Raw genomic sequence first — 24,830 nt, forward strand, 5'->3', positions numbered from 1 at the left:
AGATTAAATAGCAACGGTGTTCATTGCATTATGGAGTTTCACATCAAAATTTTAAAAGGGCTTCCCTATGAACCCTCAGATAATCCATTGCAGTTGTAGGGTCTTCAATAATATTTTCAGCTTCTTGAGTGAAAGATATGCTAACTTGTGCTGCACTAAGCATTGGTTGTGCTTTTATTTATCAGTACTGAAAAGGCATTACAGACCATTTTCATATGGCAAAGAACAAGTTTGGAGACTTATTCAGGAGCACTGGAAAACAACTTTCTTTTCTAAAAAGGTTCTGATGTTACAAAACATCACATTTTACCCCTGATATAATTTAAGCAGAAAACAAATTCATTGCCCAAGTGATATGGTTTGGCTCTGTGTCCCCACCCAAATCTCATCTTGAATTGTACTCCCATAATTCCCACATGTTGTGGGAGGGACCCAGTGGGAGATACTTGAATCATGAGGGTGGTTCCCCCATACTATTCTCATGGTAGTAAATAAGTCTCATGAGATTTGATGGTTTTATAAGGGGTTTCAGCTTTCACTACCTCCTCATACTCTCTTGCCACCACCATGTAAGAAGTGCCTTTCACCTTCCACCATGATTGTGAGGCCTCCCTAGCCACGTGGAACTGTGAGTCCAATAAACGTCTTTCTTTTGGAAATTGCCCAGTCTCAGGTACATCTTTATCAGCAGCATGAAAATGGACTAATACACCAAGTGACATCCTTATCTTATTTTTTAATTCAAGGGGAAACATTAATATTTCCCTAATAAGTGTAATTTTAGTTTAGTTGTTTAGTATTAATAGATACCTTTTATCAGAATAAGGATGTTCCCTTTTATTGCTTGTTTGCTGAGAGATTTTTAAAATTTTACTAAAGAAGAGACTTAGATTTGTTTTATGTATTTAGGTCTTTATTCCATCTGCTATTAATTTATGCATGCTGTGATGTGGACAAGTGTCTCAAAACCATTTATTGAATAGTCTGTCCTTCTCTACTGTCAATATTCCCCTAGCATATATACAGTTTCCATATATGCATGGATTTGTTTCTTGCTTCTCTGTTCTATTCATGGGTTATTTACCTATCTTACACTAGTGCTACACTGTCTTGATTATTATGATTTTATAATATATTGATATCTGGTACGGAAATTACTGCCTCTTCCTCTCCCCCAACAACTCCCATCTTCTTCTCCTTCTGTGAAACTGTCTTGGCTATCTGTTTCACTTTATCTTGTAAATTTAAAAATCAGCTTGTCATCTTTCATGGAAACCTCTGTTGGTATTTTATCAAAATTTCACTAAATTTATTGAAAATTTACATCTTTGCCACATCAAACTCTCCCATCAGTGAACATGGTGTATTTCTCCATTTTCTTATTTAATTGCTTTCAATACACTTTTATAATTTTATTCTCAAAAGCTACATTTTCCTGTAGGTATTGTATATTTTTCTACTTTAAATAATATTTTTAATATTATATTTTCAATTTATTATGACTAGTATGTAAGAAAAAAACTAGTTTCTCTAAATTGATCTCACTTCCAGCACTTTACTGAAATTTGTCTTATTTTGTCTTAAAATTGACTGGAGAATATTTACTTTTTTTTTTTTTTTGAGACAGGGGCTTGTTCTGTCACCCACACTGGAGTGCAGTGGCACAATTACAGCTTGCTGCAGCCTCAACCTCCTGGGCTCAAGCTATTTTCCCACTTCAGCCTCCAGAGTAGCTGAGACTACAGGTGCACACCACCAAGCCCAGATAAATTCTTTGATTTTTAGTAGGGACAAGGTCTTGCTATGTTCCCCAGGCTGGTCTTGAACTCCTGAGCTCAAGCGATCCTCTCACCTTGGCCTCCCAAAGTTCTGGGATTGCAGGTGCAAGCCACCACACCCAGCCAGAATATTTAAATGTTCTATTATAGACAATTATCACATTTTTCTAGAGATAGTGATTGTTTTGACCCTTCCTTTCTGATTGTTATAACTTTCATTTATTTTTCTTGTCTAGGCTAGGGCTTCTAGTGCCACAGTAAATAGAAGTAGATATATTGGTATCCTCATCTCATTACTGACTTTAAATGAATGCTTCTACTGTTTCACTATATGTATGTAGTGAAATATATATATATTTATATATATAGTGCTCTATCATTATCTATCTATATATCTCCTCTAATCATGTTAAGAAATTTGTCCAAAATTACTAGTTTGAATTTTGTTTTCATGAACAAAGAGGTACTGAATTTTATGAGATACTTTTTACTAATCACATGATGTTTTTCCTCTTTAGTCTTTTGCAGTGTGGAATTATATCGAATATTAAGCCGTCCTGCATTTGTGGGAGAAACTCAACTAGGTCATTACGCATTTATAAAGTGGGCTTAACAATAGTTTTTCCCTCATAAGATATTGGGAGAGAATTACATAGGTTAAAAGGCTAGTACCTGGTATATAGTAAGCACTCAGCAAATGTTAACTATTATTTACTTTAAGCACTGCTAGAGTCATTTTGCTAAAATTTTTATTTATGATTTATGCATCTATGTTCATAATTAAGATGGACCTGTATTTTTATTTCTCATACTGTCCTTGTCCGGTATTGATATCATGGTATTGATATCCTGGCTATACTAGCCCTGTAGAATAAGGTGGAGAATGTTTTTCTGTTTCAGTTATCTGGGAAAGTTTAAAAGAGATTGTAATGATCTGTTCTTTGTATATTTGTTATAATTTTCCTGTAAAACTAAATTGGTATGTTTTTTTATTTTTAATTTTTGTGTGTGTGAGTTGATTTTAAAATACTGACACAATAGTCTTATTTGGTATAGAGATATTCAAGTTTTCCATCCCCTTAACTTTTAAGTATGAATCAAGATAACATTCCAATTATACCTTTAATCCTTCCTCCAAGAAGTAAGAAATAAGACCTTTTACAATTACCACTTACTGGGAGAATTCAGAGAATACAAAACAGACAAAATAACTCTAAACAACTTGAATAAAATAAATGTGTACTTAAACTTAATGTAAAACTAAACATTACTTATATATAACCATTAATAATAAGAGGTAACAAAAATTGGCTTAGAACTATTGAAATATTTGCCTTCAGGATAAATACATAGCCCTTGGACAAAGTCTCTCATGATTCACTCATAAGCATAAAAGAGCATTTGGTTTGAAATCAGGCACAGGATGCAAATGGATGCATATAATACAATTGTTAAAAATATGATCAAGGAAATAATAGCAAACAAGTCTAAGAGGCAAACACCCCTGCCACAGCACAAGAGTCTCCTGGCCCTATCTCATCAACTTTTTAATCAGTGTTTTAAAATGAAGACCAGAGTGGCTCTGCTCATAAAATTTACAGGTGACAAGAACCTTGGAAGAGCTGCAGATACACTGAGATGAAAAAACATCTAACAAGATCTTTGCATGCCAAAGCAATGGGTGAATCTCATGAAAGAAAAGTGTAAAGAATTAAAAGTAAGTATTTGCATAAGACAAAAAGCCTGCTAAACACAGAGTATGGCAGAAATTGCTGAATATACTAAGACAATTTATATTTAAAAATTTGGAGATTTCAAATGTAAGTCAAGAGAAATCAAAGATGTGATTGTGTGATTGACAAAAAACTGAATTTGATTTTAGGTTACATTAAGGAAAATACAGTATCAATAGGGAGGATAAATCCATTTTAGTCCTCATAAGCAAGCAAATCAGAGCACGTGCAGGGGAGGGCAGCCAAGCAGAGCGGGGGTCTGGGTACATTTTGCAAATGGATGCAGAAACAAGTCATCATCTGCTGAGTGAGCAAGCTGAGAGGGAAACTATGAATGTTATGCCTGAGGAGGAAAAGAGGGAAGTGCAAAGGGAAGGAGTGGTGAGATATGAAAGTCAGAGCTAGTTTTTGAAAGTTTGTCATGTGAAAGAGGAACGAGGGTTTATTAGGCCCAAGAAAAGGGCCTTAGTCAAAAGTGGGAGGCCACAAGGGGATAACTTCTAATTCAACAAAAGGAAGAAACATCTAGTACTCAATTTTGTCCAGAGATAAAGTGGGTTGTCACAGGAAACAGTGAGTGAGTTCCCTGGCAATAAAGGGATTCAAATATAGGAAGGCAAGTATGATTATCCTCATCACCACCTTAGCTGATATTTATTGAAAGCTGACTATGTTTCGGCATTATCTCATGTCATTGTCTAAACATCTATATGTACATATGAGGAAACAGAGGCTGGGAAAATAAAAATACAACCAGTGTATTTGGTGGTGTTAAGATTACATTGTGAAAGCAGACTTTACAGTGAAATGGTCAGGGTTTGAATCTTGCTTTTAACTTCTCTAAGCTTCAGCTTGCTCACTTACAAAATGATATAGTGGACATTTGTGTTCTTTCATTTCCCACTATTCATTCACCTATTGTTGGCAACAGTCCTGGGTTTCTTTTGGGGATCTACTCCTCCTCACTCCCAATCTATGTGGCTTTGCTGCAGCCGACTCCCATTCCCTGCTTTGAGGGTGGCTCATGACCTAAGCCTGACCAACTGAAGTACAGTATCCCCTGGAAATAATGATGGATTGGTTCAGAAATGTTCATGTGGCCTGTGTCAGATCAAAGAGAAAAAAGAGGCTGGATGTGAACTTTCTTTTTCTTAATTGGTATTCATGATGATGTGAGCTGGAAGCTGAAGAGGCCTACACCAATCGCAAAAGTAAAACCCATCCTGAGGAAGCAGAGCTGAGAACTGACTTTTGGGACACCATTGAGCCCTGAATCAACCATCTGGGAAGTCTGGTATACTCATGGACTTTGCAGGCATGTGTGCCAAGGAGGAGTCGTTGTTGCTCCTCTTTCTCCTTCTCTTCTTCCTCATGATCAAGTCGTTTACATCTGTAGGTTTCTGTTACCTAAAATACTACTAACTGGTAAAATGGGATAATAATAGGACTTCTTTTATGAGTTTCTTGTGGGCATTGAATGATATAATCGGTATAAATGGCTTAATACAGTATCTGGCATCAGAAATGCATGCAGTAAATTTTAGCCATTGTAGCTATTATTAATGTTATTGTAATTATCATCATAATAATTGAATGGATGACCATTCAATGTATTTTATAGAAGTAGAAACATGGGAAAATAAGGATTAGTGTACTGTAAGGCAATGAAGATCTAAAGAGGAGAAAAACTATAAGTAATGAAAAAAGAAACCCCATGATGACTCCTCAGGCTGTCTGGTAGGGGATGTAAGACAAAGAATTGCAGAGCAGAAAACTTACTAATCAGAGACAGCAAGATCCCTTCTGCTTTGCAACTTAAAGTTTGATGGGCTCATGTGAGTGATAATGGAGTTTTACAGTCACATCAGTCTTTAAACTCCAAACCCTGAAATATGGAGCCCCAACCTTTTACAGGTCAAATTACCATTCATTTTATGATAATTTTCATAGTGCCAGATCAAATAAACCAAATTATTTGTTTATTTCAAATGCTTGCAGTGAATTTAGAAAGTGTACTTTGTGTTTCAAAGATTTCATTGTCATCGAAAAAGCATTTTTTAAAAACCCAAATAGATGAGCTAAGTTCTTGGCAGCAATAAAGGGGTAATTCATTTTTTTTTCATAAATCTGTTATTTGCAAGTCTGACTATCATGGTTTTAAAATGTGTGGTGTGTATAAGTGTTTTAAATTCCTATAAAATTTGTTTCAAAAATGTAGCCAAGGTGTTGAAAAAAACATAATTGCTTTTCTGGGCTTTAAGCAAATTTAATATTACATATAAAGTGAAATTGGTGATTTAATCCCGTGGCCAAAGGAAATTGGAAATGAAAATACTGACTAGTATTATTAATGACAAATCTTTAGAGGGAAGCACAGGTTGAGTGATAAATTTCCACTCTCAGCTGGAGTTCAGACATACCTGGCAGACCACTGGGGTGGCTGGTCAGCAGTCTTGCAATGGTACTAAGAACCCACCTTAGGAATGTCTGGTACAATGAGCTTAAGTTAGGAACAAAACTTTAGTTCTTGGAAGGCAATAGGCATTTTGAGAATTAAAGTATTAATTTGTTGGTAACCCCAACTCCTGGGTGAATAGTTGAGCCCAGGGGAAGGAAAGACAGCTTTAGGTAAAACAATAATCTATTTTATTTTAGTTTTTCAACTTTTAGAGTCAAGGGTACATGTGCAGGTTTCTTACAAGGCTATATTGCATGATGCTGAGGTTTGGGGTACAATTGAATCCATCACACAGGCAGTGAGCACAGTACCCAATAAGTAGTTTTTCTATCCTTGTCCCTCTCTTCCTACCCTTCTTTCAGTCCCCCAGTGTCTATCATTCCCATCTTTATGTCCACATGTACCCAATGATTAGTTCCCACTTATAAGTGAAAACATGTGGTATCTGCATTAATTAGCTTAGGATAATGGCCTCTAGCTGCATCCACGTTGCTGCAAAGGACATGATTTTGTTCTTATTTATGGTAGCATAGTATTCCTTGGTGTATATATACCACATTTTCTTCATCCAATCCACTGTTGATGGGCACCTAGGTTAATTCCATGTCTTTGCTATTGTAAATAGTGTTGCAATGAAGATATGAGTACATGTGTCTTTTTGGTAGAAGGATTTATTTTCCTTTGGGTATATATACCCAGTAGTAGAATTGCTGGGTCAAATAACAGTTCTATTTTAACTTCTTTGAGAAATCACCAAACTGCTTTCCACAGTGGCTGAACTGATGGGCATTCCCACAAATAGTGTATCAGCATTCTCTTTTCTCTGCAGCCTTGCCAACATCTATTGTTTTCTGAATTTTTAATAACAGACATTTTGACTGGTATGAGATGGTATCTCATTGTGATTTTGATTTGCATTTCTCTGAGGATTAGTGATGTGGAGCATGTTTTCATATACTTGTTGACTGCTTTTATGTCTTCTTTTGAGAAATGTCTGTTCATGTCCTTTGCCGCCTTTTTTTTTCTTTAAGTTCAGGGGTACATAGGCAGTTTTTTTATATAGGTAAACTTGTGTCATGGGGGTTTGTTGTACAGATTATTTTATTACCCATGTATTAAGCCCAGTACCCGTTAGTTACTTTTCTTGATCCTCTCCCTTTTCCCACCCTTCACCCTCCAATAGGCCCCAGTATCTTTTGTTCCTCTGTATGTGTCCAGGTATTGTCATAATTTAGCTCCCACTTATAAGTGACAACATGTGGCATTTGGTTTCCTGTTCCTGTGTTAACTTGCTAAGGATAATAGCCTCTGGCTCCATCCAAGTTCCTGCAAAGGACATGATCTTGCTCTTTTTTATGGCTGCATAGTTTTCCATGGTGTATAGGTATCACATTTTCTTTAGCCAGTCTATGATTGATGGGCGTTTAGGTTGATTCCAATGTCTTTGCTAACGTGAATAGTGCTGCAATGAACATATGTGTGCATGTGTCTTTATGATGGAACAATTTATATTTCTTTGGGTATATACCCAGTAATGGGATTGCCGAGTTGATCGTAGTTCTGTTTTTAGGTTTTTGAGGACAAACCACCACTAACTGTGTATAAGCATTCCTTTTTCTCCACAACCTTGCCAATAGCTGTTATTTTTTAATAATATACTGGTGTGAGATGGTATCTCATTGTGGTTTTGATTTGCATTCTTTAATGATCAGTAATGTTGAGTTTTTTTCATGATTGCTGGCTGCCTGTATGTCTTCTTTTGAAAAGTGTCTTTTCATGTCCTTTGCCCACTTTGTAATTTTTTTTCTTGTAAATTTCTTTAAGTTTCTTATAGATGTTGGATATTAGACCTTTGTCAGATGCATACTTTGCAAATATTTCCTTTCATTCTCTAGATTGTTCACTCTGTTGATAGTTTCTTTTGCTGTGCAGAAGCTCTTTAGTTTAATTAGATCATATTTGTCAATTTTTGCTTTTGTTGCAGTTGCCTTTGTTACAATTGCTTTTGGTATCTTCTTCATGAAATTTTTGCGCATTCCTATCTCCAGAATGGTCTTGCCTAGGTTGTCTTCCAGCGTTTTTATAGTTTTGGGTTTTACATTTAAGTATTTAATCCATCTTAAGTTAATTTTTGTATGTGGTATATGGAAGGGGTCCAGTTTTAATCTTCTGCATATGACTAGGCAGTTATTCCAGCACCATTTATTGAATAGGTAGTCTTTTGCCCATTGCTTGTTTTTGTCAGCTTTTTCAGAGATTAGATAGTTGTAGGTGTGTAGCCTTATTTCTGGTTCTGTATTCTGTTCTATTGGTCTATGCGTGTGTTTTTGTACCCGTACCATGCTGTTTTGCTTACTATATCCCTATTTGAAGTCAGTTTGAAGTCAGATAGTGTGATGCCTCCAGGTTTGTTCTTTTTGCTTAGGATTGCCTTGGCTATTCAGGCTCTTTTTTGTTTCCATATGAATTTTAAAATATTTTTTCTAGTTCTGTGATGAATGTCATTAGTAGTTTAATAGGAATAATATTGAATCTATAAATTACTTTGGGCAGCATGGCCATTTTAATGATATTGTTTCTTCCTATGCATGAGTATAGAATATTTTTCCATTTGTTTGTGTCATCTCTGACTTCTTTGAGGAATGTTTTGCAGTTCTCCTTATAGAGATCTTTCAACTCCCTGGTTAGCTGGATTCCTAGGTATTTTATTTGTGTGTGTGTGTGGCAGTTGTAAATGGGATTGCATTTCTGATTTGGCTCTCAGCTTGGCTGCTGGTGGTGTGTGGGAGTGCTAGTGACTTTTGTACATTGATTTTTGTATCCTGAGACTTTGCTGAAGTTGTTTATCAGCTTAAGGAAATTTTGGGCTGAGACTATGGCATTTTCTAGATATAGGATCATGTCATCTACAAATAGGGATAGTTTGACTTCCTCTCTTCCTATTTGGATGTGCTATATTTCTTTCTCTTTCATGATTGCTCTGGCCAGGATTTCCAACACTATGTTGAATAGGAGTGGTGAGAGAGGGCGTCCTTGTCTTGTGCCAGTTTTCAGTGGTAATGTTTCCAGCTTTTGCCCATTCAGTATGATGTTGGCTGTGGGTTTGCCATTGATGGCTCTTACTATTTTGAGGTATCCTTCTTCAATACCTAGATTATTGGGAATTTTTAACATGAAGCGGTGTTGAATTTTATCAAAAGCCTTATCTGCATCTATTGGATTTGTCTTTAGTTGTGTTTATGTGATGAATCACATTTATTGATTTGCATATGTTCAACCAACCTTGCATCCCAGGGATAAAGCCTACTTGATCATGATTGATAAGCTTTTTGATGTGCTGCTGGATTTGTTTTGCCAGTATTTTGTTGAGAGTTTTTGCATCAATGTTCAAGGATATTGCCTTGAAGTTTTCTTTTTATGTTGTGTCTCTGCCAGATTTTGGTATCAGGATGATGGTGGCCTTATAGAATGAGTTAGGGAGGAGACTCTCCTCCTCAATTTTTTGGAATAGCTTCAGCAGGAATGGTACCAGCTCTTCTTTGTACATCTGGTAGAATTCAGCTGTGAATCTATCTGGTCCCAAGCTTATTGTGATTGGTAGACTATTTATTACTGATTCAATTTCAGAGCTCATTATTGGTCTGTTCAGGGATTCAATTTCTTACTGGTTAGGTCTTAAGGGTGTATGTGCCCAGGAATGTATTAGTTTCCTCTAGATTTTCTAGTTAATGTGTATAGAGGTGTTCATAATATCTTCTGATGGTTGTTTGTATTTCTGTGGGGTCAATAGTAATATCACCTTGTTGTTTCTGGTTGTGTTTATTTGGAGCTTCTCTATTACCTTCTTTATTAGTCTAGCTAGCTCCTGGATTTGTTGATCTTTTAAATTTATTTGTGTCTTAATCGCCTTCAGCTCAGTTCTGATTTTGATTATTTCTTGCCTTCTGCTAGCTTTGGACTTGGTTTCCTCTTGGTTCTCTAGTTCTTTTAGTTATGCTGTTAGGTTGTTAAATTGAGATCTTTCTAACTTTTTGATTTGCGCTTTTTAATGGGGTTATTTGTTTCTTGCTTGTTGAATTGCTTAAGTTCCTTATAGATTCTGGATATTAGACCTTTTTCAGATGCATAGTTTGCAAAAATTTTCTCCCATTCTGTAGGTTGTCTGTTGACTCTGTTGATAATTTCTTCTGCTGTCTAGAAGCTCTCTAGTTCAATTAGGTCCCACTTGTCAGTTTTTGTTTTTGTCATAATTGCTTTTAAGGACTTAGCCATAAATTTATTGCCAAGGCTATTGTCAAGAAGGGTATTTCTTAGGTTTTCCTTGAGGACTTTTATAGTTTGAGGTCTTGCATTTAGGTCTTTAATCCATTTTGAGTTAATTTTTGTATATGGTGATAGTTGTCCAGTTTTATTCCTCTGCATATAGATACCCAGTTATCCTAGCACCATTTGTTGAATAGGGAGTCCTTCCCCCACTGATTATTTTTGTTGAATTTGTCAAAGATCAGATGGTGGCTCTAGGTGTGCAGCTTTATTTCTGGGTTCTCTGTTCTGTTCTACTGAAAAACCATCTATTTTACTGCAAACATGGCAACTCAGTTTGGCACTGCTCTGGGGCCTCTCTACCAAGGTGTAATACTGAGGAGAAAGGCTAGTGTTCTTTCCCATCCTGCCACAGGCTGCCACACTGAATTACTGGGCTAAGGACTTGGTTGTTCCTAAAGCTTCAAGTGGTTCAGCACAAAGACTGCCGTCACTGGCAGGGCAGCACGCAGTTCCCAGGAGTGGAGTCCATTCCTGGGACCTGCATGGCAGTGGCCTTAGGGTCTGCTGGGCTCTCATGGTGGAAGAGGACAGCACCCTACCATGCTATGCCAGGAAGCATGGACAAAATAGCAGTATGGGCTTGGGGATTGGTCTGGATACCTTGGGAAGAGAGCACACATAGGACACCCTTGGGGACCCTAAGAATTAATTGGACTGTGAGCACTTTACAGAGGGTTGACGATCAACCTTATCATGTGGTGGGTTATGGCAGTAAACTGTGGGCTGAGATACTCATGGACCTCATGCATCTTTATTAATGAGAACTGGGGACATTTGGATGCACATCAATTAATATCATATATTGTTCTCTGACTCCAAGTTCAAAAACATGTTTTTTGATTGATCTGAAACCAAAGATAATAAAAGAAGACAAGGAGAATATTTTGCATGAACTAATTTGAGCTTCTCATTCATTCAAATGTTGTAACAATTAACAGAGGTGTACTATTTGGCTTTTTATGCTAGTATTTATGCTTGTTATCCAAATCATGTTCACATTTAAGAAGTCATTACACATTTTCTGATGTATTTTATCTAACAAAAGACATTTCTTGCTTTTGGAACCAAATGAAGACAGGTTTTTCATACCCCACTGAGTGACGTGTTCCACTCAGTACACAGAGATAAGATCTCCACAGTTGGTAGTTGAACAGGTGACCAGAAGCACGGAAATGCAGTTCTTCAAACTGAGAAACACAGATTTGGAAGAAAGCTTACAATTCTTTTAATGAGTCTAACTAATTCATCTGCCTTGGGAAGGGACACAGACAGCCAGATTAAGTAACCTTTTGCATGTTCACAGGTCAACTAGCAGCAAAACAGAGAAATTAATTTGCTTCTAATACTCTAGGTCTTGCTTCCCACAAACCATAAATGCTTCATGAAAATACTTTTAAATATCTCCTAAAACATGTCCCCAAGCCCAACTTTCGCACCATACCTTGGAGTATGCTCTTTACTATAACTTCTGTGTGATCAGCCAGGAGATCTGCCTTGGTAATTGCAGCCAGAGACAGGTAGTTAGACATATTCCTGCACAGATCCTTGTTGCCTCTGTGGAGGAATTTCACTGCAATGGGGATGGCTAATGCCATCACTGGGGGTCGGTTGTAATTCTGAGGAAATATAAGAAAGCCACAAATAATAAGTGACTCATTATTCATTTATTCATTCATTCACTCATTCAAAAAATATTTATTGGATTAAGCTACCAGAGTACAGCTGTGAAAACACAGGCCTTGCCCTGTTTATATTGTATTTGGGAATTCTGGGAACTCTTGGTTTTGTTTAAGAGACCTAAAGACAAACAGGCAGTTAACAGCATAAACTGATGACAGCCAAGATGGGCAAAAGGCAGGGTGCTAAGAGAGCAGAGAAGGAGCACTCAATCCAGTCTTGGGGAATGTCCAGAAAGACTTCCTGGAGGGGGTAATGTCTTAGTTGGGACCTCATGGATGAATAAGAGATGGCTGGGTGCTGGCAAGGCAGGGAGTAGACAGAAAGAAGGAAGAGTAGGTATGCAGAGACTGAGGTGAGGGAGTACCTGATGGCACTGGAGAGTTGTAAATAGCTCAGGATGGCTGAAGTGTGGTATGTGTGAGAAAACTGGAGTGGAAGGTGAGGGGAGAGACGGGGCAGGTAAACGGGCATGATTATGAAAGGTCCGGCATACAAGGCTAAGAAGTTTGGCATTGATCTTTAGGGTAATCGGGGGCCACTGATAACAGGAATCACTTGTCAGATTTACACTTGAGAAAAAAACCTAAGGAATGTTGAACAAGTCGCTTTTTGCCTATATCTATCTTAAAAATTAACGTTTCAGCTAATTAGATTCAGAGGAAAAAAAACAAATGAATGTAAGATTAAAACCTAAAGGTATTCTGGATCCTAAAATAATTCTCTTCTTGATTTACTTTGTGACTGAATATAAATATCCTTACATATAAAGTAGTCCTATTAGCATTTAGTTACCAAATTAGGGAATAATATTTAGAAAATACAAATTGCTTTCTTTTTTTTCTACCACATAATGTTTTGGTCAACAAATTGTTTTCTTAAAAATGAATGGTACATATTTACTACCCCTGGCCATCAACCCCACCTCTCAGACTAACTGTAGAAAAAAAAACTGTGCAGTGCACAGCGTGTTTGGGAGAAATAGCCCTGGACTCCTACTCTTGCATTATTTGATGACAGACAAAGTTCTGTGTTGTTTGTCCCACTTTTATATTCAGATCTTTGTTTTGTAGCTGAGTTTGTATCCTGATTAATACAATGCAAAGCCATGACCACTTCCATTCTTTAACTTTCCCTGTGGCTTAAAGAGAAAACTATATTCTTAGAATGAAATGTAGAACTCCACCTTTATACATCAAATCTTACAATACGGACAAAAGAAAAGACATGAGATAAAAATTGTCATTGATACATACAATTCCTGAGCAACAGAAATGGGGCAATTGGGTCAATTAGATATTTACATGGGGGAAAAACATATCCCCACCCCTATATCTGCCATAACTAAAATCAATTTCAGATAGACTGCAGATCTAAAGGTGAAAAATAAAACAAGACAGAGAAGACAACCCAGGAGAACATCTCGATGGCCTCAGAGTAGGCAAAGACTTCCTTAAACCTAACTCAAAAATAATTAACAATAAAAAAGTCATAAAGTGGATAAAATCAAGAACTTCTAGTCATCAAGAGATATCATTTAAAAAGTGAAAAGATAATCCAAAGAGTGAAAGAAGATATCTATAATATGTTCTGGGTACTGGTAAACCTTTGGATAAATGTATTTTATATATATAATATATATTATAAATATAAAAGTATTATTTATATATATATATAATATATATACACACTCTTCCAATCCATAAGAAAAAGAAGATGCAATCAAATAGAAAAATAGACAGAGGACTTAAACAGACACTTTACAAAATAAAGCTCCAAAACATGAAAATATGCTCAATTTCATTAATTTTTAATTTTGCTCTGGGTTCTGATTACAGGGTTGTATTTGGAGAGAATTCATCAAGATATGATATGACCTCTTTTCTGAAAAAGAAGCACAGTTATATAATTACAGATTTTAGCTATTCTTTTAAATAGATGCAAAAGTTAGTATGAATACAGGATTGCATATTGTATGCATGCATTTTATAAACAACCTTTGTCTTAGGGTTCTATGAAGGACAACGACACACAGTGGTGGAGTCAATGCAACCAAGAGTATAATAACGGTGGTGACAGTGTCAGGAAGATGACTTGTCTATTCACACAGAGTATGGGAATCAGGTAAAATAAATATTATGGGATATGTAAGGCACTCCAATGTATGTTCCTTAAAGAGCTAATGAGTTTTGGGAGTGATAGCATTCATATCTTGATATCCAGTCCATAAATCTTTCCTGAAGTCACAGAAAATAACATTCTATGATTTTTCTCTGATCTCCATATCATCAGCCTTTTACACTCCTGCCCAATATACATTTATCCTCCTTCTGGAGACTCTACCCTAATTCCTCTCTGTGGAACTGTCCAGGTGCTTCTAATGAAGGCATCTCTACCTTTGGTCTTAAAGATGATCAAGTGACTCAGACACTGATCAATGAGAGAATCACATTTCCCTGGTTCAAGGATGGACAAGTTACCGAATTATAATTAAGGAGCCATAAAATGGCTCTGTGAAAGAGATTCTCTCTCCTGCTGTATTTAAAGTATTGAGAAGGGAGGATCAAAAGTAGATGCTGTCATCTTGTGACCTCAGTAGGAGAGAAACTGTATGAGACTCAAGGAAACATGGTTCTATCTGAGAGACCAGATCCTGGTAATATCATTTGAGCCCAATGCCTTAGGCTGTGCCTGAGGCCAGTTATATTCCTAAAGATTTCTAAATGAGCCAATTAAATATCTTGCACTTAAGCATCCCTGCCTCCCCAGTCACTAGAAACAAAAACAGAACCGATAAATCTTTAATCCATTCCTGCAGTTCCATCCATTTTCCAGACTCAGGGGTCAATCTGACCACTGGGCAGAGAAAATAGGTACTCCATAACCTAACCTGATATCCTACTATTAAGTCAGTCGTGTTGAAAGCTCTGATGCTATTCTTTGGCGATAAATCATGTGTCTATATAGCAGTTCCTCTCAGTAGGTCTCTGGCCTATCCATCCTAGAGTTCTTAACATCACGGAAGTATCAGAACCATAGCCCATAGCCAGTATCCTCTGATGACTTCCCTGAATGCCTTTGTCTAGATTGTCTCTCCTCCCAGCGAATTTAATTGGGCCTGATCTGACTGGATCATTACTGATACGATGAGCTTTGAGACCTCTCTGAGAGGCTGGCTGCTCCCTTCCCCAGGGGTTAGTGCTCAGCTTTAGAAGTCAGGGCACGTGCTTGGTTGGAACACACAAAATTGTTTGGACCCACTAAGGCTAACTCACACCAAAGGATTTCCAAAAGGCTGGTACATAACCAGGCATGCCAGTGTACTCAACCCCAGTGAGAGGCTTTCATAGGTCAGATCTAGGGTATCCCTTTCACATTTTCAGGATACCTAGGAGACAGATTAGAAACTAGAGTGTCCACTCATGGGCACAAAATCAGATCAGAGCAGAGAGAGATCCTGAGGGATATTTCAGGTAGACCATGGTGAAACCTGATTAAAAGAACACTCCTGCCCTATAACTGAATCCCTTTCTCTGCTCATTGGAAGTTTCCATTCATCAGATTCAGTATTTTTCCTAGCGGTGCTGGACAAACATGCCAAAATAATGACACAACATTGAGCATCCTCTTTTTGTTAACATACTGATCAAATGTGGTGTTTAGAAAAGCTAATTGATTTGGTCATTTTTCTCAATTATAATCATATCCTGTCCCTGCTCCCCTGACTTACATTCAAAAAAGTTACTTATTAGAGCATTGGGTATTCACCAAACATCTCAGTCTCACCTATGCAATTTCTTGGGTTGCATTTTCTTGGGTTCGAGGGTCCCATGGACCTAACAGGTACCAAACAACATCCAGTGGCTGAGCTTCACTTTCAAGGGCAGCAAAAGGAGTTGGTAAAGGAGGATATCTCAGGCCCATGAAACTATTTCATCTCTGGAATTATCTGGGTCACAGAAATGCTAATGGCATGCATGCAGAGAAAGCCCTATGATTACAGTTCTACAAACAAATGACTTTAACAGCAGCTGATAATGCCAGAGCCTATGACAGACCTTGCTTCTCAGTGCAGATGTGAGCATGTTGGATGAATATCATCTTACAGTTTGGTGCTGAGGGAACAAATTCAGTGAAGTGCAGCATAGAAATAGACTTTCTCGTGGGGACAATTTAGCTGTAGAGGTTAAACAAGAGAGCTTTGTTCTACGGATGCCAAGAATTATATTTCTAAACTAGATTAGCACCAATTTGAACTTTTGGTGGAAATTGTCTTTTCGAAAATGCACTTTGGGAATGTTTCCCAGTGTTTTAAAATTGAAAAGAATAAAGCTAAGTAGGAAAGATATCTATCTGAGGTAATAGCAACTAAAAAGCTCTTTGGCTCTTAGGCCTTGAATTCAAGTAAGAACCATAAAAAATGATTAAGCTCAAGAAATATTAAACCTCATTTATTAAAATAGGGTTCCTTGGTTATTCATTCACTATTATCAATCAAAGCTAAACCAATTTTGGATTTACATATAAAATGGTTCATTCTTCCCAGCATAGCTATATGTAAAATCTAATTGACACACAAGCTAAGTTTCCCCAGTGAATTTTCTGACAGGTAATAGGGAGCAGGTCTCAGGAACCTGGGAGTGTACATCCCAGTCCCCTCCCATTTCATGCCACTATCTGAGCATTAGATACTGAAGCCTATTCTGGAGAGAAATGTAGCTGCTGTGAAAGTCAGAGGGCAGCCACGTCTCCTGAGCCCCTTCACTCAACCATTCAACAAATATTATTTGAGCACCTACTATATGCCAGGCACTATTCTATGTGCTGGGATTACTTCAGTGAATAGAAGAGCTTATAATCTGGGGAATGGAGAGACAGGATATTTAAAAAGTGGCTATAACACATAATTAAATCAATAGCTTGTTAGAAAGCATCCAGTGTTATTTTAGTCTCCTGCAGATAATGATAATGATACCAACTTCCTATGTTCTAAATATTTTGTCACATTAATTTAATTTTCACAGCAAACTCATGAGGCAGCTCCTCTTAATATCTGCATTTTACATATGAGACAATTAAGGCCCGGAAAGATTAATTTTCCCAAGACCACACTACAGGTACAGAGCAGAGCTGGGATTGCCTACTGAATAAACTGCTAGATTGGCAATAACCAGTCCCATCTCTAAGAGTTGTGGCTGAGCCAAAACTCCAAATTCACATTTATACCAGAGGAAATAATTAACTGTGGTCAGAATGGGCAAATATCATCATGAAAAATTCTCAATACATATAGAAATATGTCTGAAATGACTTAGTCACTTTCCCTTCTAGATCCCGAGCTCACTGCCCCTCAGTTCATTTTCTGCTTCTACTGTGTTCTCCCTGGATGAAAGAGATCTCCTCTTCTGAATTTTTTAGTACTCCTCCTGTGGGTCTTGGCACATATTGCTTTCTTGTTAACTTTTTATATGTATACTCTCCAAACAGATTAGAGGCTTGCAGTGGTATTACTTGAATTCCCTACAGTGTGTCTTGCACGTAGCAGGAGCTCTATAGAACTTTCTCAGTTTATTAATTACCAGCCCTCCCAGCTATTGATGGCTCGTGGTGTCTTTTTACAGTATCTAAATGCTACAGAAGCATTGACTCTTGGTTCAGAGACATCACGGGTTCACCTAGGCTGCCAACTCAGTATCAAATAGCCTGATGTTGAACACTGACATACCTGTAAAATGCAACTCATGATATCAGATGCAATTTTTGCATGAGGAGTGTCTTCGTCTTTCCCAAAGGGTCTCAGGTTATGTTCCAAGCAGGAGTCCCAGAGCCCCACAAGGGCCTTTGCATGCTTTTCAATGGACTCGGTCTCTCTGATGGCTGTTGTGATTCTTGTGATACAGATTTCAACTACTGCCTGGTCATTGTTATTGGTTTGGTAATCCTGTTTGGAAAGAAAATCTTCATGTTAAATAATACTCTAGAAAGTTATCCTTCAAAGGACAAAATACTAACTCAGTCATTTAGAAAATGGGTGCACCAGGCTGTGTGCTAAGGGGTGAGGGTGTAAAGCCTAATACAATAAAGGCTTTCTTCCTTGGAGATCCTAATCTTGTGGAAGAGGCAGATACACAAACATGCTAAAATGGAGCAGGTTCTACTATCACCCTTAGACAGGGTTCCTGAGAATACACAGGCACTTAACTATTCACTTGCAAGTGGGTTTAATCTTTAGACTATTTCAGTTTCTAAGTCCATTACAGGGCAGGGGTTACTTTTTACTCTGACATTTCAGCAACTTTTGTGAAATGTTTCAAATTACCCTTCAATTTCCCCTCATTAGTTTTCTCCCTCTTTCTGGACATAATGGAACACATCATTTCATCTCTCCCTTTTCAACTCAAATAACTACAAAACCCATTTTACCTTTCCCCAACCAGGTTTTCCTCCATTCCCCTGTCTTAATTCTCCCTCAAATACCTGATCATCTTTACTGAGAAATAATGGGACCTCCAAAACATCTAAATGTGAAAAACAGACCCACTGCATTAATTTGGAAAATTGGTCTGACTGTGAACTTCACATGGTGTACTCACAAAACTGAAAATATAATAGAGCAGGAAAGTATTTAGAGCCTGACATCATCATGTGAGATTACAGATGGGAAGTGATGGGGTTTTTCGGCACTACAGCAAACTCTAGCTGTAACAATTTTCTGTTGCTGTTGCTATAACTAATAGGACAGTAAACATCTTGTGCATGAAGCTCTCTCTACATTGCAAATTATTTATATACTAGAGCCTCCAGAAGTGAAAATTTCTGAGACAAAGGACAGGCACATTTTTAAGGCTCAAAATAGGTACTGCTGAACTATGTTCCAGAAAGGTTTTACGAATGTGAACTCCCTCCAGCTGGGTAATAGAATGATCTCCTTATTGTACACTTACAAGAACAGAGTATTTATAATATTTCTAATTTGATTAGGGAGAAACAGTATCTTATCGCCGTTTTGCTTAGGAATTTCCTTGCCCAAAAGTGAGGTTGAATGGTTCTGTGTTTATTGGCTGTTTGTATTTTCTCCTTTGGGAACTAGTTTTTTTGCTGCTATTCAATGACATCCTAAGATTTTAGGTAATTAAATTTGTCAATTTTGGGGGCCTTATTGTTTTTCCTTTTCTAAATCGGAAACTTAAGTTGTTTACATTTTTTTTGAAAGGTAATACATAAACATCGTACAAAAATTCAAAAGATGCAAAGAAAGGGTTTACAGTTAAAAGTTAATCTCCCTGTCAGCGCTGTTCCTCATCCGTCCCAGTCCCCTTCCTCAGCGGGAGCCAGGCTCAGCAAATCCTTATGTTTATACAGAGGCATTCTAAGCACATGCAGATATTATCCACACATTCTCCTTTCTTTCTGTGTGATTCCTGTAACAGATTTTTGTTTAACTTCAAGTTTTTCTTATTCAAAATTTGAATAAAAATCATCTCTACTTTTTTCCAGATTAAAAAGAACTTCACAAAACACTCAACATTTATTACTTTAGAAATTCATCTTTTAACCATTTGCTTAGCTCTTAAATCTATCTGGTATTTATGGAAATAAGTAGAAATGTACATTTTCTTCTAAATAGCTAACCTAATCTTCCTACTACCATTTAGTGAATAATTCATTTCCTAGTAATTGTTTTAAATATATCAGATTCTATTTCAGGGCTGTCTTTTCTGTCTGCCATTTCTCAATTCTTTTACAATACTAATTTTGCAACTTTCCCTATGTAAGCTTCAGAATTTTTTTTTAACTTTTATTTTAAGTTCAGGGGTACATGTGCAAGTTTGTTATTTAGGTAAACTCATGTCATGGGAGTTTGTTATACAGATTACTTTGTCACTCAAGTATTATGCCTAGTACCCATTCGTTATTTTTTCTGATTCTCTCCTTCCTCCCACCATCTAACCACTGATAGGCCCCAGTGTGTGTTGTTCCCCTCTGTGTGTCCATGTGTTCTTATCATTTAGCTCCCACTTAAAGTGACAACACGCAGTATTTGTTTTTCTGTTCCTGCATTAATTTGCTAAGGATAATGGCCTCCAACTCCATGTTTCTACAAATAACATGATCTCGCTCTTTTTTTACGGTTGTGTAATATTCCATGCTGTATATATACCATATTTTCTTTATCCAGTGTACCATTGATGGGCATTTAGGTTGACTCCATGTCTTTGCTATTGAGCTTCACAAATTTTTAACCATGTTTCCTAGTGTATTTTGTCTTTTTGTTGTTGTTAACAAAATATTTTTTCTCATTAGAACTTTTAATTAGTTTTTGCTGATTAAATGAACCTTTTTTTTTTTTTTTTTTTTTTTTGATGGAGTCTCACTCTGTCACCCAGGCTGGAGTGCAGTGGTGCGATCTCAGGTCACTGCAACTTCCGCCTCTGGGGTTCAAGCAATTCTCCTGCCTCAGCCTCTGGAGTAGCTGGGACTACAGGAGCATGCCACCACGCCCGGCTAATTTTTTGGATTTTTAGTAGAGACAGGGTTTCACCATGTTAGTCAGGATGGTCTCAATCCCCTGACCTCGTGATCTGCCTGCCTTGGCCTCCCAAAGTGCTGGGATTACAAGCATGAGCCATCATGTTGTGCTTTTTGTATTTATTTTGTAACTTGCTGTTTAGCTTAACTACACTTAATTATGATAAATTTTCAATTCATCATCTTGGGTTTTCTAAAAAGATTTTTGTGTTTCATGCAGGCTTTCTGAGATCTATATATTTTATATATCCCATGGCTTATTATGTTGGCTAGAATCTTCTATGCTATTTCACATAAAAGTGATTAGAACAAGAATGCTAGCTTAGTTCCTAGTTTTGATTCTTCATTTTTGGCATAAAATTTTATGGTCAAAAAAAACAAAAACATACAGTAAATGTTTTAAATCATATAGAATACATCACTTTCTATTTTCAAGGTTTATATATTTGATTTAATTTCCCTAGTAAGCATTATGCTGGCTTTTTGGGTGAGAGATTTTATAATATTATAATTTACAATATTAAAGAGGTATCAGTCTATTGCTATTTTATTGAGTTTATTTTCAAATAAAGAATAAATTGTGAATTTCATTAAATGCCTTTTAGCATTTATAGGTACATCAAATATTTTTGTCCTTAGATCTATCAATATGATAAATTACAGAAACAAATTTCCCAATATTAGTTGACTTTGCATTCCTGGAACATGTTGTACTGGATCTTGGGAAATAATTTTTTAATGTGCTGCTAAATTCTGTTTTTAATATTTTATTTAAATTTTTTTGCGTCAATATTTGGTCTTATGTTTGTCAGGTTTCGTATCAATTTTATGCTAAGTCCATAAAAGGATTTTGGAAGATTTAAGCTCTCTATAATCTTACTTGTTATTTGACCTTACAGTGGCTCGACAGAAGTGAATTAACATTTCCTGCAACTAATGTGTCTATCTGCTTTTACTGGTATCTCCTGGAGTTTTTCTTTTATGAATGTTATTGCTATGTAATTTAACATAAAGACATTCTTAATCTTTATAACTCTTGTGAACTAAATCCATTAAAAAAACAAAGTGCCTTTATTTTACTGAATGCTTCTGGCATGAATTTTTTCTCATCTGACTAAAGAACATGATCCCTGTTCCTTTTGGTTTACATTTACCTCATATCATTTGCCTATTTTATTCTTATTTTTAAAATTTATTTTACAACCTATATTGTATCAAGTGAGTGGTTGTTAACTCTCTTTATATAACTTTCTAGGAAACAATTTAGTAGCATTATTCAACGATTCTTAATAGTAAAAAATATGCCTAGTACATAGGGTATACAGAAGTCCTTGATCATCGTCTGGGTCCAAACCATTTTATCATAATCAACAATTTAAGCACGGTGGAGCTACATGTAGACTTCACAGGTCTTCATTTGAGAACAGAGGGCCCTGCCTTAGCAAATGAGTGGGCAAACTCTCACAATTTTAAGCAAAGAGGATTAGTTTTGACTCAGCATTGATTTTCTGTGTCAAACGATTATTTTCTGTGCTTTATCTGTTAATTTGGCATGGTGTTAAAAAAAAAGAAATAGCCTATATATTAGGTTTGAATATGTGATATGGTTTTGTGGTAAACATCAAAATGATTTGCTTTAATTTGAATTATTCACATGTGTTTTATAGTCAAGTAAATCACTGTTTAATTTTGCATCTTTTTATTTTAGATTTTCTAATTTTTAATTTTTGTTTTTTTTTTCAGACAGGTTCTCTCTGCCACCCAGGTTGCAGTGCAGTGGTGCCATGGCTCAATGCAGCCTCAACCTGCTGGGCTCAAGGGTTCCTCCTATCCCAGCCTCCTGAGTAGCTGGGATTACAGGTGCATGCCACCATTCCCAGCTAATTTTTTTAATTATTATTATTTTTTTTTTTGTAGAGATGGAGTCTCGCTATTTTTCCCTGGCTAGTCTTGAACTCCTAGGCTCAAGTGATCCTCCCCACCTTGGCTTCCCAAAGTGCTGGGATTATAAGTGTGAGCCACCATGTCCAGCCTATTTTTACATTTTCTAAATCATTTCCTAAGTCATTAAATATATGTCTCTTCTTTGCTAGATTTTGCCTGGTGATCTAATCTAAAAGTCTTTTAAAAAAAATAGGTGCATTTTACCCATTTATATAAAGTGATATGATAGATACATTTGGCCTTAAACATGTCATATTAGCTCATATTACGCTTGAGTTTTTTCTTAAGTTTTGAAGTTCAAGAATTTTACTAGGAAGTGGTACATTAGGACCAGACATGAAAAAAGCCAGAGTGCACAAATAAGCTGTGTGAACAGGTGACCTGGACCCCTGTGTCATCAACCACTACAGAAATAACATCTTACACTCAGGTGACACTTATGGCCACATGAGGGGTTCCCTCATGGCCAGCTGACAGAGGAGGAAAATGTCTCAACTTGGTTTACTGATGGGTTGGCTGGGTATGTGGGTGAAATTCAAAATTTGACTTCTCTTATGTATAGACCTACTCAGGGGTGACCCTGAAAGACAAAAGTGAGAGAACATTCTCCCAATGGTCAGAGCTTCAGCCATGCACCTGATCATTAATTTTGTGTGGCAAGAGAAATGGCTTGGCTGAATGGCCAAGGGCCCGAAAAAAGAACGATTGAGAAACTGGAAATAAGGAGCTCTGGGTAAGAAGCATGGATCCACACATGGGATTGGACATAAAGTATAAACATCTTTTATGCTCATGGGAATATTCACTACACAAGAGGCACTAAAATACAAAGCAGAGGGAATGACTCAGCCAAATGACATCAACCAAGCCTCTGTCATCAGTCACTCCAGTGTGATCCAGTCAGCACATAAATGGAGTAGCCATGGTGAGGGATAGAGGCTAGGCATCACCCACCACTGCCTTGATGTAAATCTACCAGCAACAGAGGCCCCTGCTAAGTCCTCAGAATGGCACCATCCCTCAAGGAAACAAATCAATCACTTGGTGGCAAGTTATTTACATTAGACCTTTTCCACCCTGGAAGGGACATCAATCATATTGAGTGGAATTTACATGTAATCCAGGGTTGGGTTTGCTTTTTTTCTGCCCACAGGGCTTAAGCCTGATTCACTATTTGAGGGATCACAGAGCATTTGGTCTGCTGACATCGGATTCTACATAACACTGCATCAAACCAAAGAACCATTTTATAGCAAAGGATGTACAGCAGTAGGCACATAATCATGGGACTCACTGGTTCTATCACATACCATAACTTCTTCTGCCCCCACCCCAATACTGCTAGACTGATGAATCAATGGAGCAGGCTTGCAAAGAAGCAACTCAACCTTATATCCTGTTAAGATGAAACACCATCCTCCAAGGGGCAGTACACATACTAAAACAGTGACCACTGCATGGTACTGTATTCCCTGCAGGTAGAATACATGAGCCCAACAGCTCAGTCACCTCAGGTTCTTTGTGTCAAGGGACCAGCAGATTAAGAAAGGAGTTGCCAACCTGGCAGGAGTAATTAGCCATGATAATTAGAAGACAGTAGACTGCTGTTACACAATGGGGATATCTCTTGGTACTCCCTTGCCCAATTTTGATGGTAAATGGACAATGGAGCAGTCACAACCTGAGAAACGAATGGAGTCCAGGGACTCAGATCCCTCAAGAAAGTGCATCTGAGTAACTCAACTAGGAAGCAACTTAGATTAATAGAGGTGCTAGCTGAAGATGAAGGAAATCCAGAATAGGTTGTAAAGGAGGGATACTGCATTTGTCTTCTTGTTATAGTTGCAAATAATTATCACATACCTACTGGCTCAAGAATTTGTGTTGAGAAATTAAAGTTCTGGAGGTCAGAAGTCAAAAATCAGTCTCACTGGACTAAAGTCAAGGTGTCAGCAGGGCTGGTGCCCTCTGGAGGCTCTGAGGGCATTTTTTTTTTTTTTTAATCTGTTGTAGCTTCTAGAGGCCACCTGCATTCCTTGGCTCATGGTCCCTTCCTCCATCTTCAAAGCACATCACTTCAACCTCTGCTTTTATCATTCCCTCTCTTTCTTCCACCTTTGACCTTGTTTCCCCACTTATAAGGACCCTTGATTATATTGGGCCCACCCACATAATCCAGGATGATCTCCCAATCTCAAGATTATTAATTATATTATATCTGAAAAGGTCCTTGCCCATGTAAGATTACATTCACAGGTTCTGGGGTTTAGGATGAGGACATTTTTTGTGGGCCATTATTCAGCCTACCACAGAGATGATGCATACCAATTGCAGCCTTGATAAGAACTGGAGTGGTGGACACATGACTTGGGCACAAAGTATAAA

General features: G+C 37.3%; 1 protein-coding gene across 10 annotated transcripts in view; it reads right to left on the reverse strand.

The window, feature by feature from the left end:
* VEPH1 (ventricular zone expressed PH domain containing 1) overlaps positions 1–24,830 on the reverse strand; it is a 275,621-nt gene that overhangs the window by 195,503 nt on the left and 55,288 nt on the right. For 8 of the 10 annotated variants that reach the window (XM_063704317.1, XM_055381889.2, XM_055381888.2 and 5 more), the window contains 2 exons: positions 17,698–17,913; positions 11,737–11,911 (listed from right to left, as the gene is read on the reverse strand). In XM_063704317.1, coding sequence (XP_063560387.1) covers positions 11,737–11,911; positions 17,698–17,913 — 391 coding nt within the window. Of the gene's footprint in view, positions 1–6,134; positions 11,483–11,736; positions 11,912–17,697; positions 17,914–24,830 lie in introns of those variants that run through there. The other 2 variants (XM_063704320.1, XM_055381893.2) reach the window with 1 other exon arrangement.

This window comes from Gorilla gorilla, chromosome 2 (assembly GCF_029281585.2).
Source record: "Gorilla gorilla gorilla isolate KB3781 chromosome 2, NHGRI_mGorGor1-v2.1_pri, whole genome shotgun sequence".
NCBI classification, from domain to species: Eukaryota; Metazoa; Chordata; class Mammalia; order Primates; family Hominidae; genus Gorilla; species Gorilla gorilla.